Source organism: Orcinus orca, chromosome 16, assembly GCF_937001465.1.
Source record: "Orcinus orca chromosome 16, mOrcOrc1.1, whole genome shotgun sequence".
NCBI classification, from domain to species: Eukaryota; Metazoa; Chordata; class Mammalia; order Artiodactyla; family Delphinidae; genus Orcinus; species Orcinus orca.
In genome coordinates this window covers 22472511-22490813 of record NC_064574.1, presented here as the reverse complement: position 1 = coordinate 22490813, position 18303 = coordinate 22472511, and the positions used below count along the sequence as shown (strand labels likewise).

General features: G+C 40.5%; 1 protein-coding gene across 1 annotated transcript in view; it reads left to right on the top strand.

The window, feature by feature from the left end:
- Window positions 1–18303, top strand: part of CTNNBL1 (catenin beta like 1) — a 170210-nt gene that overhangs the window by 56553 nt on the left and 95354 nt on the right. Inside the window, exons 6-10 of the mRNA XM_049699992.1 lie at window positions 4599–4692; window positions 7924–8015; window positions 16033–16105; window positions 16346–16404; window positions 17875–18023. Coding sequence (XP_049555949.1) covers window positions 4599–4692; window positions 7924–8015; window positions 16033–16105; window positions 16346–16404; window positions 17875–18023 — 467 coding nt within the window. The remainder of the gene's footprint in view (window positions 1–4598; window positions 4693–7923; window positions 8016–16032; window positions 16106–16345; window positions 16405–17874; window positions 18024–18303) is intronic.

The window sequence follows — 18303 nt, the reverse complement described above, 5'->3', positions numbered from 1 at the left end:
TGAAGGTATAAATGTCTGGGACATATTAAGTACTTAGTAAATGTCAAGTTAAAATGATATATATCACATGCCACACAGTGAAATGTTTGTGAATGTTTGTTGACTTCAACAAACATTTTTTTTCATTTCAGCAAACGTTCAAAAAACATTTTGAACAAATACCCAAAAACATCTGAAGGGTGTGGACCTAAATGAGACATGGGGGGATAGATGTTTAGTTTTAAAAAAAAAAAGAGGATGAAATAAGTAATGATGATAATACAAGGCAGAGCATTAAGAATGACTGTGAGAGATGCAAGCTTCTTTGGAAATGAGGAGGAGAGAGCCATCCCTTCTGATGGGGAAGAACCAGGAGGGGCGGCAGAGCTGTAGGTATTGGCCATGGCCCCTGTAGGGAGGCTTCAATGTGAGGGTGCTTGGAGGGGTCACAGCCAGAGGAGGTGGAAATGTGGCTGGGAGCCACCACTTACTATAGTTTCACAGTGTGGCTTTGATGTGGAGAGCCAGGAGATTGCCCTATACCCATTCTTGCCCTCAATTAACCCTACGTAAATTTTGAAGCTTGAGCTGGTGGCAATGCATTTGTGCTGCTCAGGTGAGGCTGAAGTTGGCAGGTTTTTGGTGGTTCTGAGGGTACTTATGTAAGTTTCTGGATGCTACCACTTTTATCCCTTCCCATTTCTATTCACGTCCTCACCTTCATCTGTATTTGTTCTCAAGCAGAATTCATTTGGTCATTCATTTCACTAATTGTTTATTGAATGCTTAGTGTGTTCTGGATTCTAAGAATTGCTTATGTAGCAGTGAGCAAGACTGACAAAGTCTGTTTTTGTGGAGCTCGTATTCTAGTGTCGGGAGAAACAGTAAATAAGTAAACGAGAAAACAGGTAATGACTCCTTGTTACATAGAGAATTAACATAGAATGATGTCCTGTAGAGCAACTGGAGAGTCACATCAAATTAGATAGTCAGGAAAGGCCTGAGTTCTGGGTGATGAGAAGAAGCCAGCCATTCAGAATGACCAAGGGCAAGGAATGAGTTTGACATACTCAAGGAACAAAAAAAAGGCCGGTATTGTTGGAGCACAGCTGGGGTGAAGGGAGAGAGCACCGTCAGGGCCAGACCACACTGGGCTTTGTAGGCCTTGTAGTAAGTTCGGATGGGATTGCCAGTGTTCAGGGGAGTAGTAACATAGTCTGACCTAACATTTTAGAAAGACCACTCTTGGGAGCTGTGTCGATAATGGATTGGAGGGGCAAGAGTGGAACCTAGAATATATTAGGTTGCAGCAGGCCTAAGTTTTACATTGTGACCATATTACTATGTGTATTTTCAAAACTTATTGCTTGGTCAAGATTCAGTGGGTGTGTGTGTAGGGCAGGGGGAGGGTTTATTATTGTTTTTTAAATATGAAATTTCCAGAACTCATAGTAGGTAGAAAAGCTCCAGTCAAACTCTTGAGAAACCTTGTTGGCAGATTGTGCAAGATAGAAAAGGAATCCTTCAAACGCTCTCATCTCCCCTCTTCTATCCCTTTTTTATTTCCTCATCTTCTCTTGTATCTACCCTCTCTGGTCAAGTGGAAAAATATGACTGATCATGCCCTTGAACCCTGTCTCAGTAGGACCTGGTGGAGTATTGTTTGGGAGACCTGGTAACAAGTGGAAAAAGCCAATGACTTATCAGAAAACATCAGGCTTAAGACAGTCATGATTTCCAAGGCCAGGGTTACTCTAGCTGATGCTTTAATCCCTAAGCAGGATTTGGTTTTAGTTTCAGAGTTAGTCACAGGTCCAAAACGGGCAGGAAGGTGGTAGACCCAAGAGTTTAGAGGGACAGAATGCTAATTTGTGCTTCTTACTAGATGATATCTGGAGCTATGCATAATATAAATGTTTTCCTGAGGGTTTTCTCAGCTAAATGTATTTTGACTGCTTTGACCCTACTGCATTCAGATAAAATTGCATTTAACCCAGCTAAACATAAAGTTTCACACTTTGCAAGCTTAAAAAGGCTGTCTGTTAGAAGTTAGATTTTTGTAGCAAGAAAAAAAGATTTCCTCTAGCCAGACACCCATTACCAATAACCATTCAGTTCTGGGATTTGAATGTGTTGCTTACTGCCACTGTCCCCACCACTCTCCGGACAGCAGACCATGGGTAACATAACTAAGAATCAAGGAAAGGGGACGGGGGGATAATGCACATAAAGCATCAATAAGCAGTTGAAACCGGTGAGGCTGTTTGCAGAACCGACAAGCAGTGTGATACCCAACGGAGTTGCAGTGTCCGCTGCTTTAAGATTCAGGGAGATTATAAGTCAGTCAGGGTGATTTAGGGAAACACAAACTGTGATATGGTTCATGTTTTTCCCCCAGACGTTTTTCTGTTTTCTCTCACATACCCAAATTGTCCAATTAATTAAGGAAAATATTGCAGTGGATTTCTTTGATGAAGCTTTTTCTGGCTGTGAGATTTGAGAGCAAGACTATATCTCCTTGATACAAGAGAGGGAAACAGCTCTTTCTCGTATTTACAGGAGTTCTCAATTCTGGCATCAGTATCCCCTCCAATCTGCAACTAGTGTCTTTCATTGCTTCTCACACCAGGGCATAAAGGAGAGCCTAGAAAAATCTGCTTCATTCGTGATTCAGGTATCCCAAATTAGTCAACAACTTCAGCTTTTCCCCCATCCAGATGCTTCCCTTAAGTCTCACCCAGAAAGAGTAAAGAGGCCTTCTTTGAAGATCTGTCCCTCTTGCCATTGTTCCATCCTCAGGCTCAGTTTAAATTGTCCATAGAGTGCCTTATACACAAGTGTTCAGGAGGCATCAGTTGAATGAGATCATTTCCTTCTCTCTCCTTTCTTTCCTCTCCTTTCTTTTCCCCTCATTGAAGTGACAGGATATGATGGGAAAAAATAGTCTCGGAGTTGGTCACTTCTGCCACAAGCTTTGTGACTTTGACCAGGCTAATTAACCTCTCTGGACCTTTGTTTTTCTCACCTGTAAAAGTTGTGAGGATTACATGAGAGTAAATGGAGCAGTGTATATAAAAATATGACTACAGGGCTTCCCTGGTGGCGCAGTGGTTGAGAGTCCACCTGCCAATGCAGGGGACACGGGTTCGTGCCCCGGTCCGGGAAGATCCCACGTGCCACGGAGCGGCTGGGCCTGTGAGCCATGGCCGCTGAGCCTGCGCATCCGGAGGCTGTGCTCCCCAACGGGAGAGGCCACAGCAGTGAGAGGCCCGCGTACCGCAAAAAGAAAAAAGCAAAAAACAAAAATATGACTACAGTACACAAAGTAGAGTGTTTTGTCAGTTTATTTAAATTTAGCAAAATTACTGAATGTATAGTATTGCACTTGACTTTGAGAAGTGTACCAAGATAAATGATGGTGCGGTGCCTGCCTTCAAAGAATTTGAGTTTTTCTTAGCCCGTAGGAGATATGAACAGTGCATAATCAGGTATCAGAAGAAGTAAAGGGCTAGATTCAAACTCTCTACTTAATTTTGGAACCAGACCCAGGGTAAAGTATGCCATATAATTTCATTTAATCTTTACAACTTTTTCCCATTTCCTAAGTGAAGAAACTGAGGTGATGAGAGAGAGGATATATCATGGGTATGCAGTAGATCTTATCTTCCAGTATAGGTTTACTTATTGGCTATGACTTAGAAATGTATTACCAGATAGATAATCACTTCTTGATTATTAGGTGTTTCCTTAGTTATCTTCCTTGGTGTGCCTCAGGGTTCCCCAAGGCAGTCTCTGTAAGGGCACACATTGTGCCAGAAGGTAGTGTGAAGCAGTGTAAGCATTATTTCACCTAAGAAGGAAGCTTGGTTTTTGCTTCTGCTGCCACTGCTTAGTAGCTGTGTGGTCTTGGCTAAGTCATTAATCTCTTAAATATCATCTATATGATGTGGCTACTAAAATTTTCCTATAAGTGTTATGTGAATCAAATTAAATAAGAGAAATGTAATTGCTTTCTTATGCATTATGTGTAATACAAACATAAGGTATTTTATTCTGTTAATATTCTTTTCGAGAAGGAGTCAGAAGTTCTTCGAAAGTAATAGTTTCATAAAAGCTTGATGTAGAAACTTAGGAATGTTTTGAGTTTAACCCTAAATTTTGATGTTAGTGTAAATATGGCAAGTAAACTTCCCAACTGAATATCTCTTGGTGCTGTGGTCTAGAAATGTGCTTTTGACTTGAATGAACTTGTGACTTGACTTAAGATGGCATTTTTGTAAGGTGTTTAAATACCGCATAGAAGTAGAAAGAGCACAGGACTTGATTTCAGAGGCCTAGGTTCAAGTGCTAGTATGTCACTCAGTTAAATATGTAACCTTGAATTTTACCTTGTTCCCTTAAGCTTCAATCTAAAGTTAGGGATAGTGATGCCTGCCCCTTCTTTGCCTCAGGGTCACTTCAAACCTCAAAAGAGGTATTGGGATGGGAGAGCATACTGTAAACCATAAGTGGCAGGTTGTTTACTTTGTTCATTCAGTAGAGGAGTATGGGAATGACAACATTTTGGAGACTGTTTGTGACATGTATCCCATTCTCCTTTTGCTCCCCTGTTGCTGAAGGTGGACGGGCAAGTGGTGGCACTGCTTGTGCAGAATCTGGAGCGTCTGGATGAGTCTGTGAAAGAAGAGGCAGATGGCGTCCACAACACTCTGGGTAAGGGGAAGGGTGCCAGCATCTTCTGAGTTTCTTTGTGTTTGTTTTGGGGTTTGGTACTCATTTCCTTCCTCCTTCATTACAGAGTCAACAGCAGGAGGGTTTTCCTTTTTTCTGCTCCCAAATGAAGACCCTTGTGTAGATTTCATATAACTGCTGCTTTGGTTTGGCTTGCGGTAATAAAAGCAGAATCATTCCTGGACAAAAACTGCTGGCTTCTTTGAGCAGGCCTTTGCCTTTGCCTCCAAAAGTTAGGATGAAGTCTATGCAGGATGAATTCTTTTTTATTTGCTTTGGAAAGTGTATATTTTACCATTTTTGAATCCCCTTCTGTTGGTTCTTCTTCACATTTCCCTTCAGTGGAACTACAAACTTTTGAACAACTGTATACAGGCATACCTCATTTTATTGCACTTTATCGTGCTTTGCAGATATTACATTTTTACAAATTGAAACTTTATGGCAACCCTGCATTGTCAGATGATAGTTAGCATTATATACTAATACAGTATTTTTAAATTAAGGTATGTACATTCTTTTAGACATAATGCTATTGCATACCTAATAGACTATATACAGTATAGTGTAAACATAACTTTTATATATAATAGGAAACCAAAATATTCATGTGATTTGCTTTATTGTGATATTCGCTTTATTGCAGTGGTCTGGAATCAAACCCACAATACCTCCAAGGTATGCTTGTACCTTTATAGGACATTTTATTTGAAAAAGAGTATTTCTTTCACTTCTTATGTGTACTTTGCCATGTAAACTGTGAGTTGAAATATTGCTGTTAACTTGGCTGCCCCTTTATCATATGTTCATTTAAGTGGATTCCTCTGCAATATTTACCCTCCTCCTCCTTTCTCCTTGAGTCTCTCCAGTCTTTCCCCCTGCAAAGTTGCTGAACCAATAGCCTATTTAAAATCATGCTTTTGGGTAGTCCTCTTTATCACTGGTCACTGTTTTATAAAACCAAAGGTGACATATCTGTAAGCAGAGCTTGAGAAATGAACAAGGCCCAGCAGAAGTAGAAATTTTAATGAGATTAGATTTTCTCCCAGCTCCTTTGTGTCTAGCACAGATTTCTCTTATAGTTTTATACTCTCTACTGTGAAGATTATCATAAAGAAGGAGGAAGACATGGCACCTAGGGAGTAAGAGAGAACACAACAGTCTGTGATTTGGGGGTTGGCTGTAGTCTAGAGCCAGAATTTGGCATTGCCATCTGTTAGCCTAATGCTGAATTCTGCTGAGTAGAAAGAGTATCAGAAGTCTTAACTGACAGTTAATAAAAAGAGCCTGATGTAATGGAAAAAGCACTGGCCTGGCAGTCTATGAAGATCTGTCTACTTTCAACTTGGTCCCTTACCAACAGCTCAGGAGGTTCATCCCTCTTTCCCTTATTAACCATCCGATGTTTGTCAGGCACTGTTCTAGGCACAAAGATGAATTAGGCACAGTTCTTCTTAAGAGGCAGAGTGATGGGAAAGTCTTGAACAGAAAGGAAAGGTAATACAGGGTGACAAATGGTATAATAGTGGGGAGCACTATGGAAGTGAAGAGGAAGGGTCTCCAAGTTGCTGGGTAGGAGCAGGTAGCTGATTAGGGCTGAATATGAAGACAGGTGCATTTTTTTAAAATTATTCATTTATTTATTTATTTTTGGCTGCGTTGGATCTTCATTGCTGTGTGCGGGCTTTCTCTAGTTGCGGCGAGCGGGGGATACTCTTTGTTGCGATGTGCAGGCTTCTCATTGCGGTGGCTTCTCTTGTGGAGCACAGGCTCTAGGCGCACAGGCTCAGTAGTTGTGGCGCACGGGCTTAGTTGCTCCACAACATGTGGGATCTTCCCAGACCAAGGATCGAACCCGTGTCCCTTGCATTGGCAGGCGGATTCTTAACCACTGTGCCACCAGGGAAGTCCTGACAGGGGCATTTTGACGGAGAAATGTGAGACGGGCAGGGCAGTATCATTTGTAAAGCCATGAATGGGCAAGGGCTTTGGGGGAAGACTAGAAATGTACTGTGGCAGTGTGAGATAGGTGTGGTGGGAGATGGGACCGGAGGAGTAAGTTTGTCCAGATTATGGAAGACCTTCTAAACCCTGGCAGGATGTTTGGATTTTATCCTAGTGGACAATAGAAAGCCACCTAAAGTGTAAGCAGAATAAGATAAAGGCATTGGAGATTAAAATGAATGAGCTGATTTCTTAGAAAATGTGAGAAAGTAATTAAGCTATTAAAATGATCTTCATCTCTCAGGGGTCTCGTTGCTACTCTGCTCCCACAGCTTTGTATCCATTCCCTGAGGGGCTGCCTGGTCATTCTTTAACTTGCCATTGGTGAGGCTGGCATGAGTGAGGAAGCAGATAGGAGGTGTAGTGCTTTCTTCAGCCCTTTCTCTTCAAGACTCAGACCCGCTGGGCGTTGTGCTTAAAGAGCACAGAACTCCGATCTGCTTTATGATAGATAATAACATATCCTGGGATGGGGAGCGGATGGAGCCCTGAAGGAAGGAAAGCACTGGATGCTATAGAATGAGACTACAGGTTTGGGTTTTGTTTTTTTAATGTCCTTTTTTTAGCATCATAATCATACAGTCACTTTTTTTGCCTCCTCATTTAAAAGTTTTCCCTTAAACAGTAATTTGGTTGTTGTAGGAGATAGCAGTATCAGTTATGTTTGCTCCTGAGTACCTGACGGTTACCTCTGCCAGCATGGTCTTTCCCCTCTATGCACATTATTTTGTTCAGTTAAGATCATGCTTGCTTCCCTTGCAGTATCCAGAGAAAGAGATCTGAAAATGGATGAATCAGGAGAGGAAGAGGCTCTGAATTCATCCCCTGATTTTTCCTTGAGGCTTCTGCCGAGCCCCCTGTTTCTTTAGTCACAGGTCTCAGGGACTCTAGTACAGTGAGATTAAGAGGGCCTTCTTAGGCAGATATTCACACTGCTGTAGTGTTGTTCCCTGTTAACACAGAAAATGTTTCTCTATTCCTTTATTGAATTCCATCACATTCAGTTATGAGTTTTACTTGTAACATAACGTGAAGAAAAGAAAAAACCATAGCATCTCCCTGGTTAATCTGAAAATGACAACACAGCATCTGGCTGGGAGGAATACAGGGAAGTGGAAAGAGGAATAAAATGTCCGTCTTGGGAAGCAAGCTCGTTGAAGATGGAAACAAAGTTGCCCTCCCAAATTACTGGTGTCTGTCTCCCTTCAGCTATTGTGGAGAACATGGCTGAGTTCCGGCCTGAGATGTGCACAGAGGCTGCCCAGCAGGGTCTTCTGCAGTGGCTGCTGAAGAGGCTGAAGGTAAGTTTGGCTTTGTGGGACTGTAGCTCAAACCTCTCTTTGCTCTGGGCACAGCTCATGCTGGGTCATCGGCACAGATTGTTACTCCTAGGCTATGTGATCTAGTTTGGGAATCTTTTGGCAACTCTTGCCTCTTTCTTTGCTTCTCTTCTTTTGTTTGTTTTAAAAGTACCCTTTAATGCCCCTGAAAATAATATAAACATGTTGTCAACACAAATTCATGTGGTACAGAAGGTTTATACTGAAAAGTTCTCTGCTGATTCCTTCTAGTTCCACTTCTCAGAGACAGCCTCTGTTAACAATATTTTATCTATCCTTCCAGAAATTTTCTGTGTAAATAGGAGTATGTGAGTGTGTTTGTGTGTGTTTCACAAATAGAATGATATATTATTTTCTTTTGCAAGTTGATCTTTTCGCTGAACTAATGGCTGCCTAGTATTCCATTTTACGGTTGTACCAAAGTCAATTTAACCATTCTCCTGTTTATAATAGTTTTTCACTGTTAAAACAATGCTGCAGTGAATATCCCCATGTACACATGCACATTTTTTTTCCCCTTGAACGCTAGTGTTAGTTTATTTGTAGGATAAGTTCCTAGAAATAGAATTGATAGGTCAAAGGGTATGCACATTAACATTTTTGGTAGATATTGCAAAATCTAATAGTTGAGAGGGTCTGTTTCCCTTACCTACATTGGGTATTACCAAACTTAAAATTTTGTCAAACTGATAAGTGAAAATGTGTATTTCATTTTAATTTGGAATTTTAAAATCGAGGACAGTGTATTGGCTTTCAGTTTTTTATTAGCCATTTGTATTCATCTCTTTTAGCTTCCTATTTATATCCTTTGTTCATATTTCTGTTGGATTATTCATTCTCTTTCCTTCCTAGCATAGTCCTTTTGACCATCTTTTTAACATTTAGTGCTGTCACAGAGAGTAAATGAGGAAAGGGAGAGGTAAGAGCTTCTCTCAGGATAGTGTTAACCAAAGGTATGATGGAAGGCACTTTGTAACTGCCTATGTGCTACTGAAATAATCTCGGCAAGCAAGGGTTCCCAACTTTTCAGTGAGAAAGAGGAAGACGTGTTTGTAGCTGGTATGATTCTTTAAGTAGTTCTGGCCTTGCTGTGCTTCAGAGTGTCATAGAGATGCAGAAAGTCTGAGGTGCATCAGGTCCGATTTGTCCCCCACTGTCTTGGTAGGACTAAGGAAGAAGATTCTGCCTAAGATATCATATGCCCCCATGGTTCCCTCCCTCTCTGACAGTCTAGGTCTTCCCCAATCCTTCTTATTTAATCCTTTGTTCCCATTAAATCTGTAACATAGACTTACATAACATGACTTGAGGATATTCAGCTAGCCTGCTGTATATTATCATCAGTGGGTATGGGCACATTTGCTGGCAGAGGATAAACTTAAAGGCATAGTTCAGTAGACTGCAACTTCCTACCCACACACACACCCTCGCCCTCGCCTTTCCTTTCAGGAAAAATCAGGTCTGGTTAATTCATTCATTGTCATTTTTGCAGCTTCGTTTTCTCAAGGAAGGTTGCAGCTTCCTTGCAACCTCCTCTCATGAGTTTTGATGTCCTTTGGTTTCCGCATGTAATTACCTTCACATCTCCCTCGGTTTCTTCTTCCCTCATTATTCAACAAATCTTTATTCTCCAAAGCCTTGAGACATTTTGGGGGTGAGGAGTAGGGGAGAGGAAAGTAAAACACGTAGTTAAGGGGGTAGGATAGATGGCAGAGACCTGAATTGTTGATGGGGTGGCCATAGGTTGGGGCCTTAACCTTAAAAAATACAAAATAATCCAATAGTTTTTGTCTTTTTGAAATCAGGACCAATTTTTCCCAGTTACTTGAGACTTGATACTGAATCAAGGATTCTTCATTAAACCAGAATGTAAGGCCTCTTCTGCCTTTTGAAAGGTGTTTAAACTTGCCAGTCTTTTTTTGGATTAGTAACAGGAAGGGAAATCGAGACCTTTGGGCGTTTGGCTTGGATACCATTACCCTTATGAGAGTAATAAAGAGGTCCATTTGGTAGTCTTGCAAGCTTTTGACTCTTGCCTTTTAGGCATAGTGTTTATGCAATCCTCAAGGCATAAATAGCCGTGTTGCTGTCCCTGAAACAGTTTTTCAAGGTTTTGGGGTATCTAAACATTAAAATGCTATTTGGTTATTTTACTAGTAAGCAAGTACCCTTAGAAAAATCCTGTGCTGCCCAGAACATTAATGAAAGGTTCTGCTTAAGGGCGAGGCCAGTAAGAAGGCATGTCTTTAAAACCAATGCCTTGCTCTTATTTCTCATAATCTAGGAAAGTGCTTATTTTAATCTTCACCCTCATAAATATCATGGTGAATCAGAATGAGTGCTGGACCCAGATCCTTACTTTCACCAGTAGAACTTTTAAAAATACAGATTCCCAGGCTTACTGTCTCAAGCCTCTGTCTTCGGTGTATTTTAGAGAAGTTCCACCTGTGATTATAAATGTACAACCCTCACTAAGATCCACTGGTCTCTAGAAATGTGAGCATTTTTGTTCGGCACTGCTCCCAAACTAATTTAAGACTCCATTTTCATTATGCCATTCCCTATTCAAGAACCTTCCTAGAGTGATGCTACTGCCCTCTGCGTCAGATCCCACCATCTCTGCCTACTTTTCAAGGCCCTTTAACTGGGCCTGATCTTTCTTTTCTTTCCTTTTTCCTTTCATTTCTTAGTTTTGAAACACTGGCCTTATGACTGTTCAGACATCTCTTGTACCTACCCCCTTTGCAAAGGTCAACAAGGGTCAACAGTGTTGACCTCTGTGTCTGTCTTTGTTCATGTTCCCCCCATCCCCCAGGAATGACTCCTGCCTATATAATTCTAAATTATACACCACCTTCATCCCCAGGAATGACTCCTGCCTATGTAATTCTAAATTATACACCACCTTCATTAACCAACTTAAATCCCTACTCTTCCACATTGCCTCCATCATTTTTTGAACTGAAAGGAATTTTATAAGTTCTGTTGCAGATAAAAAATTAAAAATCAAGACCTGTAGAGATTAAGTGCCTTGCCCAAATTCATGCAGCTAGTTAGAGATAGAGCTAGAATTAAAACCCAAGCCTCCAGACTTTCTTCCTGCACCCTTTCCATAGCACTACTTTGCCCCCAGCCCATATTGCCCTCTTTCTTTCCTGAATATCAATCATTTTATTTTTTTTCTACTGGTTCTCTTCTGGGAGTTAGCAGATCTGGGTTGTAACATATGCCTATAACTGTGTGACCCTTACCCTCATGCAGCATCTTTTCTTCATCACCTGGCAGACTTTCCTCTTTTTATGTGTGCTCCTTGTTTTTCTCCCAATGTCCTTAAACTCCTTAAGAGCAAGGACTGGGACTCCATCATATGTGTATCTCCTCCAGATTGTTCTCAGGGTGTGGTTCCCAATGGGGAGCATCAAAATTACCTGGCAACTTGTTGGAAATGCAAATTCTTGAACCCACCCCAGACTAATTAAATCTGCCCAGCTTGGGGTGGAGCCAGCAATCTGTGTTTCAACAAGCCTTCCAGGTGATTCTGATGCATGCTGAAGTCTGAGAACCCTCATCCTAGAGTACTTACGTTTACATTGCTTGATAAAACCCTGCTATTTAACTGATCATCCCCTGTTTATTCAGTAGTCCTTGAGTAACTAAGTGAGTGGCACATTGGTGAGTCTCCTTTATGTACTGGTAGCCTAGCAGTATACAGAGATATTCATGGATTTCTTCATTCACTAAATGAAACCTCACTCATTTGTGCTGCTAATAAGGATAAAACCCATTGCGGAGGATTACATTAAATGGTTTAACAGGTAAGCAGATAACAGTAGTATGAGAGACACTGTACCATAATAGTTCACTTTTTAATGGGGAATACAAACTTATTAGCATATTGTGTACTATTGAAAATAACACCAAAACTTTTTTCTTTTTGAAGGAAACAAAATTGAGATTCCTTTTTGTTTCCCAATTAAATCATTGCTTCAAAAACAGTTGCAATGTTTGGCGCTTGAGCTAATGAATTGAGAATTGGCTGTGTTATACTACATGTACAACTGGTTGATGCTAAGTCCTTAGCCTCTTATGACCAGGAGATGGGATTTTTGTAGGGCACAATCTGCTTTGACTATTGTCCAGGGCTGTAGCTGTGTCTGAACCTGCCCCATGTGTTCCAGGTACCGAAGGTGAGCTGCAGAAATAATCTGCAGCTTCTGGCTGTGGGTGGTAGCATAAATGTCTTGTACTTTCCAAAAAAGCAGCAGCTCCAAAAAAGGTGAAGTTTAATTTTATTCAAGGCCAGTACATGCTGAGTACAAACCTATGCTTGACTCTGTAATTACTCTGACAGCTGAAAGATTTAGGATCATCAGGCTCCTGGATAGACGAGAGCCCCCAAAGCTCCAACTCCCGTTGACTAGCTTTGCAAAATCCAAGAGGCTATACCTGCTAAATAAATTCTCCTTCCTCCTGATTTTGACTAAATGTCCTTGTAATTTGGCAGTTTGGTATTTTGCAGGCTTGGAGGCTGTCATCTCTGGCTGAGATTTAAACAGAAATAAAACTTCCATGGCGACTTTTGTTTTTGGCTAGGCATGAAAGATTAGTCTCCTGCTTTCCCATCTAGCCCACTTTCACTCAGCGTAAGAGATATCAATCAGGTTAGAGAGGCAGAGTAGTTTGGCCAAGATCACATAGCTGGTAACTGTTAGAACTGAGATTCTAACCTGGATATTTCTGATCCCAATCATCAGAAAAACTTATAACAACTATTATGTATTAGGTACTTCCATATTATTTAATTCTCAGAGTAACTCTCCAAAGAAGATGTTATTTTATTGTTTTCATTTTACAGATAAAGAAACTTGAGACCCGGAAATGTTACTTTGGTCATAGATGACCATTCTTAATTTATGGTGCCATGAGTATCTCAGTAATTTTGTTTTTACAGGGTTCTATGCCAAAGAGGACCTACCAGTCCCATTTAAAGTAGTTAGGTCCAAACAAATTTAATACATATTTATGTCCTAAGACTTTAGTAGCTGTTCAAAAAAATAATATGCATGAATTAAAATAAAATATATTTTCTATTTCATTCTTAAATACCACAATTACTTACCAGTAGATGTGTGTGCCTCTTGTGTAGTTGTACTACACAACTTCTAAAACCTTGGAATCAGATTGAACACAACCATCTTCATTCCTGTTCCACACTGATTTTCACATAGTTCTTTTATCACAGCAACCACTCAAACCCAACTTCACAAAGAAAAGATGTCATCAAAAGAAATGTACATAATTCAAAAAGAGACATGTACCAAAATGTTCATTGCAGCTCTATTTACAATAGCCAGGACATAGAAGCAACCTAAGTGTCCATCAACAGATGAATGGATAAAGAAGACATGGCACATATATACAATGGGATATTACTCAGCCATAAAAGGGAATGAAACTGAGTTATTTGTAGTGAGGTGGATGGACCTAGAGACTGTCATACAGAGTGAAGTAAGTCAGAAAGAGAAAAACAAATACCGTATGCTAACACATATACATGGAGTCTAAAAAAAAAAAAGAAAATGGTCAGAAGAACCTAGGGGCAAGACGGGAATAAAGATGCAGACCTACTAGAGAATGGACTTGAGGATATGGGGAGGGGGAAGGGTAAGCTGAGACAAAGTGAGAGAGTGGCATGGACATATATACACTACCAAATGTAAAATAGCTAGCTAGTGGGAAGCAGCCACGTAGCACAGGGAGATTAGCTCAGTGCTTTGTGACCACCTAGAGGGGTGGGATAGGGAGGGTGGGAGGGAGGGAGATGCGAGAGGGAAGAGATATGGGGACATACGTATATGTATGACTGATTCACTTTGTTATAAAGCAGAAACTGACACACCATTGTAAAGCAATTATACTCTAATAAAGATGTTAAAAAAAAAAAGAAATGTACCTGAAGCTAGTGGTTAATGTGCTCACTAATCAGCAGATGTGAGATGTCACTGTGCTTTCCTTGTAAATCCTGTAAATCCTTGCAATCCCCTCTGAATTCAATATGATGTCCCAGGTACCTTGGCACACAGTTTGGGAACTGCAGACTTAGTGTCACGTAGATAGTACATGCTTATGAGTTAAATCTAGGTATGTCTCATCCCAGGTTCATGTCCTTTTATTTATTTTTTTTAACGTAAATGTATTACTTGATAAAATTAACTTTAATTCAGTGTAATTTTTTAAATGACGTAACAATGGACCAGTTTCATGTCAAATTCACCTCTGTTTGCTGTCACGTTCAATTTTGTGTCTTGCATATAGCAGGTGCCCAATAAATATTTGTTGGAAAAAAAGAGGAAACCTCTCTCCTACCTTAGAGACAGGAGTTTATAAAATCAAATAAAAGACAAGAGGCATTGGAACCACAGAAAGGCTATTGCTCTAGTGGCCTGATGTCTTTTGGCTTCTTTCAGTTGAGTGTATCTTGTTTGCAACAAGAATCCTGACCCTTAAAAAGCTGCGTATAAGTTGGTGTGGCTTAAATAATTTAAACTAGCAATACTTGAACTTAAATCATTTGAGTAAATGATTTTATTAGCGAATCCTTCATTCTAATAGACATGCTCACCCCTTGGCTTTTCACTTTTGTATTTTGATTTGTATAAAACTATTTTTCTTAAAGTGAAAAACGCCACAGATTGCATTTAAACCCTGGCTGTTGTACTGAATTTCTTGAAACAAGGCCTTAAGCTTGTTCAGGGAGCATAACTTGCAGTCAGCACACATAAGACCTTGTATTTACAGATCTTTTAACCTAAGATGGGTCATACCCGGTCAGCCTTCTGAAACCCTATGGGGTGCACTTAGGCTTGATGGGGAAGACATGCAGAGAGAACTGAAAAGATGCTGGGTGTTGCTTCATTAGGGGCCACTCTTCCTTCTTAAGTGCAAAATCAGTGTCCAAACGGAACTGTGAATGGCACTAAGGGGATGGAGGTATTAGCTTCAGTATAAACACTTCCCCTGTCCTTTCCAGGTACAGTAATTATATGTTGGTTCTAAAACCTGGATAGGTAGCAAGGCTGCTGCTGATTAACAGTCGTGGTCTTTGTGCCTGCATTTTAAGGATCAAGGGTACGGTAAATAAAAACACATCGATGAGGCTTGCGCTCCTCTCTGTGTACCTTTATCCAAGGGGCATTGTTAATGATGAGGCACTTGAGTCGCACTACTGGGGCAACAATGTGGATGACCATGAAAAATAGGCTGTGCAGTAGATGTGTCCCCTCTGCAACTCCAAGTAGCAGAGCATGCAGCAGGGAAAGAATTGTGGGTAATAATTTGGGTGTTAAAATATTAACATATTTCTGCATATTTAATATGGTTTCCTTTTTAAATAGTAGGCAGATTATGGCCCATGAGCAGTTAGGTTTATGATTTCAAATTAAATTTTAAGCATTTAAAAAAAAATCCAAAAGGAACTACTTTGTTATAAAGACATTCAACTAATCAAAACAAGAGCTTGCTTTCTTTTCAGCTTCTCTGATCATCTATCAGCTAATTTACAGCCTAATTTTATGATTGTAACTTGTGAATGAAGCTTCATGATGAATTTTAGTCTTAAATGTTCAAAACTTTCAATCATTTATCCAGTTCACATTTGAGTAGGTATTATGTGCTAGACAATAGTCCCTAGACTCAAAATGGGGAATCTGGGAAGGCTTCACAGAGGAGGTGACATTTGCACCTGGGCTTTAGGAGTGTGAGAGCTGTTGTGTACATCTGCTGTTTATGGTTTTACTATGCAGTGCTTGAGTCTGGTCTCTTGAGAGCAGAGGCAGACCTTTTTTACCCTTAACCTGCCCTTTCCCTTTCTAACTTCTGCTTCTCTCTAACTCAGATCCTAGTACTTGTGAAAAAATTTGTCCTGGGGAAGGAAGCAAGGCCCCTTAACGTTTTTCTCATTTCTCCTATTTCCCAACAGGCAAAGATGCCTTTTGATGCCAACAAACTGTATTGTAGTGAAGTGCTGGCCATATTGCTCCAGGACAATGATGGTGAGGCTCCCTCTCGGTATTGATATTCTGTTAGGATAGGAGCCAGGCTTGTTTCAGATCATGACAGCAAGCTCTCTTGCCTTTGGCATCCCCTTGCTCTCCCTCTCGCTCTCTGTGCAGCTTTTGTACTCTGTCAAGCTGTATTGATTTTGTTTGCTGATGTATCAGTGTTAGACGGCTGTAAAATCTGACAGTTAGCTTCATTTTTTTTTTTCTCCTTCTATTTTTTTCCCCTTTTAGAAAACAGGGAATTGCTTGGGGAGCTGGATGGAATCGATGTGCTTCTTCAGCAGTTATCCGTGAGTAATTCTTATGCTTCCTGTCTGCCGTGAAGATCCATGGCTTGCTTTAAATGGGAGGTGGAGCTGGAAATTGTTGGAAGGAATAAGCCATGTGATGCAAGCCATATGGAATGTGTTGGCAGGTTTGAGGTCACATTGGAGGTACATGGTTTGCCTCCTTTTCTTAGTCATTTGCTCTTTATGGCCAGATATCACTGTGTATCTGGTGTGGACTTTCTCAGTCTTCTGATATTTATCAATCCAAAAGAGGTGTGCTTCCTGCTTAAGTGTATATTCTTGAGCCAAGAATACCAAATTATTTTTAGTTGACCCACTCCCAAGATTATTCACTTGCTTTCCCGTCAGTCTGCCACTAAATTGGAGTCTGTTCATTTAGGATCCAGATAAGTAAGCTTCAGGAGTACAAGTTCCAGTGCAGTGGGATAGAGGTCAGAGAGGAGGATAGGGAAGGATGTGGCACTGGAGGCTGGAAAAAGAAATTAGAAATTGCCATTTGCTCGTTGTAAGAAATGTAAATCCTGTTGAAATGTTGTTCTGCTGGCATTCTGAAAATACTGTTAAGATTTTTTTTTCTAACAAATCTCATCTGTGCTATTCCAAAACCAGGACTGAAAATAGATCATTTGGATAAAATCTTAAGCGTGTTGGGAGTGTCTGAGATGTCAGTTTGCATACAGCTTTTGTCTTGGTGCCAGCAGCCTGAGTGGCTTGGCCTCCACCCCAAAAAATAGAGCTTTGAAATGTGAATCTCCCAATTCTGGGAAAGTACTTAGTCCTGTTCCCGCAAGATTATTGATCATTTTGTAGTAGACTGTATGGGTATGCATACACTGTTAAAAGGCTTTCCTCTTAACATGCCATGTATTTCTGGCAAAGATAAAACTGCTTTTCGCTGTTCCCATGATTTAGAGCCACAACTAGTCTTTGAGGCAGTTCAGTAGCCCTGATGGTTAGGAAACTGTTCCTTATATTGAGCCAAGATTTGCCTTTCAGGACTGTGGTTTCTTTTAGAAGGGGAAGAAATGTGGTTGGGTAGCACAAGTGGAGGGCTTTGGAGGGTAGCTGGCAAAGTTGTTTCTTGATCTGAATGCTGGCTTCAGGGGTGTTCACCTTATGCATTTAGCTATACTTGTCTTTTATAGAGTCTTCTACATGTTAATATATTTCACAATGAAAAGGTTTTGTTGCTTTTTGTTAAATTGCCTCCTTGGAACTATCAGTTATTCATGGACTCAGTGGTCAGTTGAGTGTTCTGGTTTTTTGCATGAACTGATAGCCGTTTATTTAACCTGTGCATCAGAAAGCCCAGTTTCTCTATAATGGAAACTGATGAGAATTTTGTTTGGTAAGCTTCTGTTTCCTCAGTTGTAGGGTTTTTGGAGTAGATGGGCTTTGGAAACTGTTGAGTGCTGGTTGATGAAGACATTCTCTTATGGTTCTGTGCTTTCTGATATCTTTACTTGACAGGTGTTTAAAAGACACAATCCTAGCACAGCCGAGGAGCAGGAGATGATGGAGAATCTGTTTGATTCACTCTGTTCCTGCCTAATGCTCAGTTCCAATCGTGAGCGCTTCCTGAAGGGTGAGGGTCTTCAACTGATGAATCTCATGCTAAGGTATGCTTCTTATCTCCTATTATCTCCTAGCTCTCCATCTTTTTTTGCCGAACTCCTCACTGTTAGCCTGGATTCAAGAACATGTAGCTATGGCCTTTTATTCCATTGAGTTTCCTAGATATATAAAACAGTAAAGTCTTCAAGTGTGTGTATGGTCTTTTCTAAAGTTAGATTGGATGAATAAAAAGTATATTTCAGTCTGTTTGTGCCCTGTGGTTAGGTCATTTGGGAATAGGACCACTCCATCAAAGGGAAATGGTTTTTTTGCTCCTTCTTATAG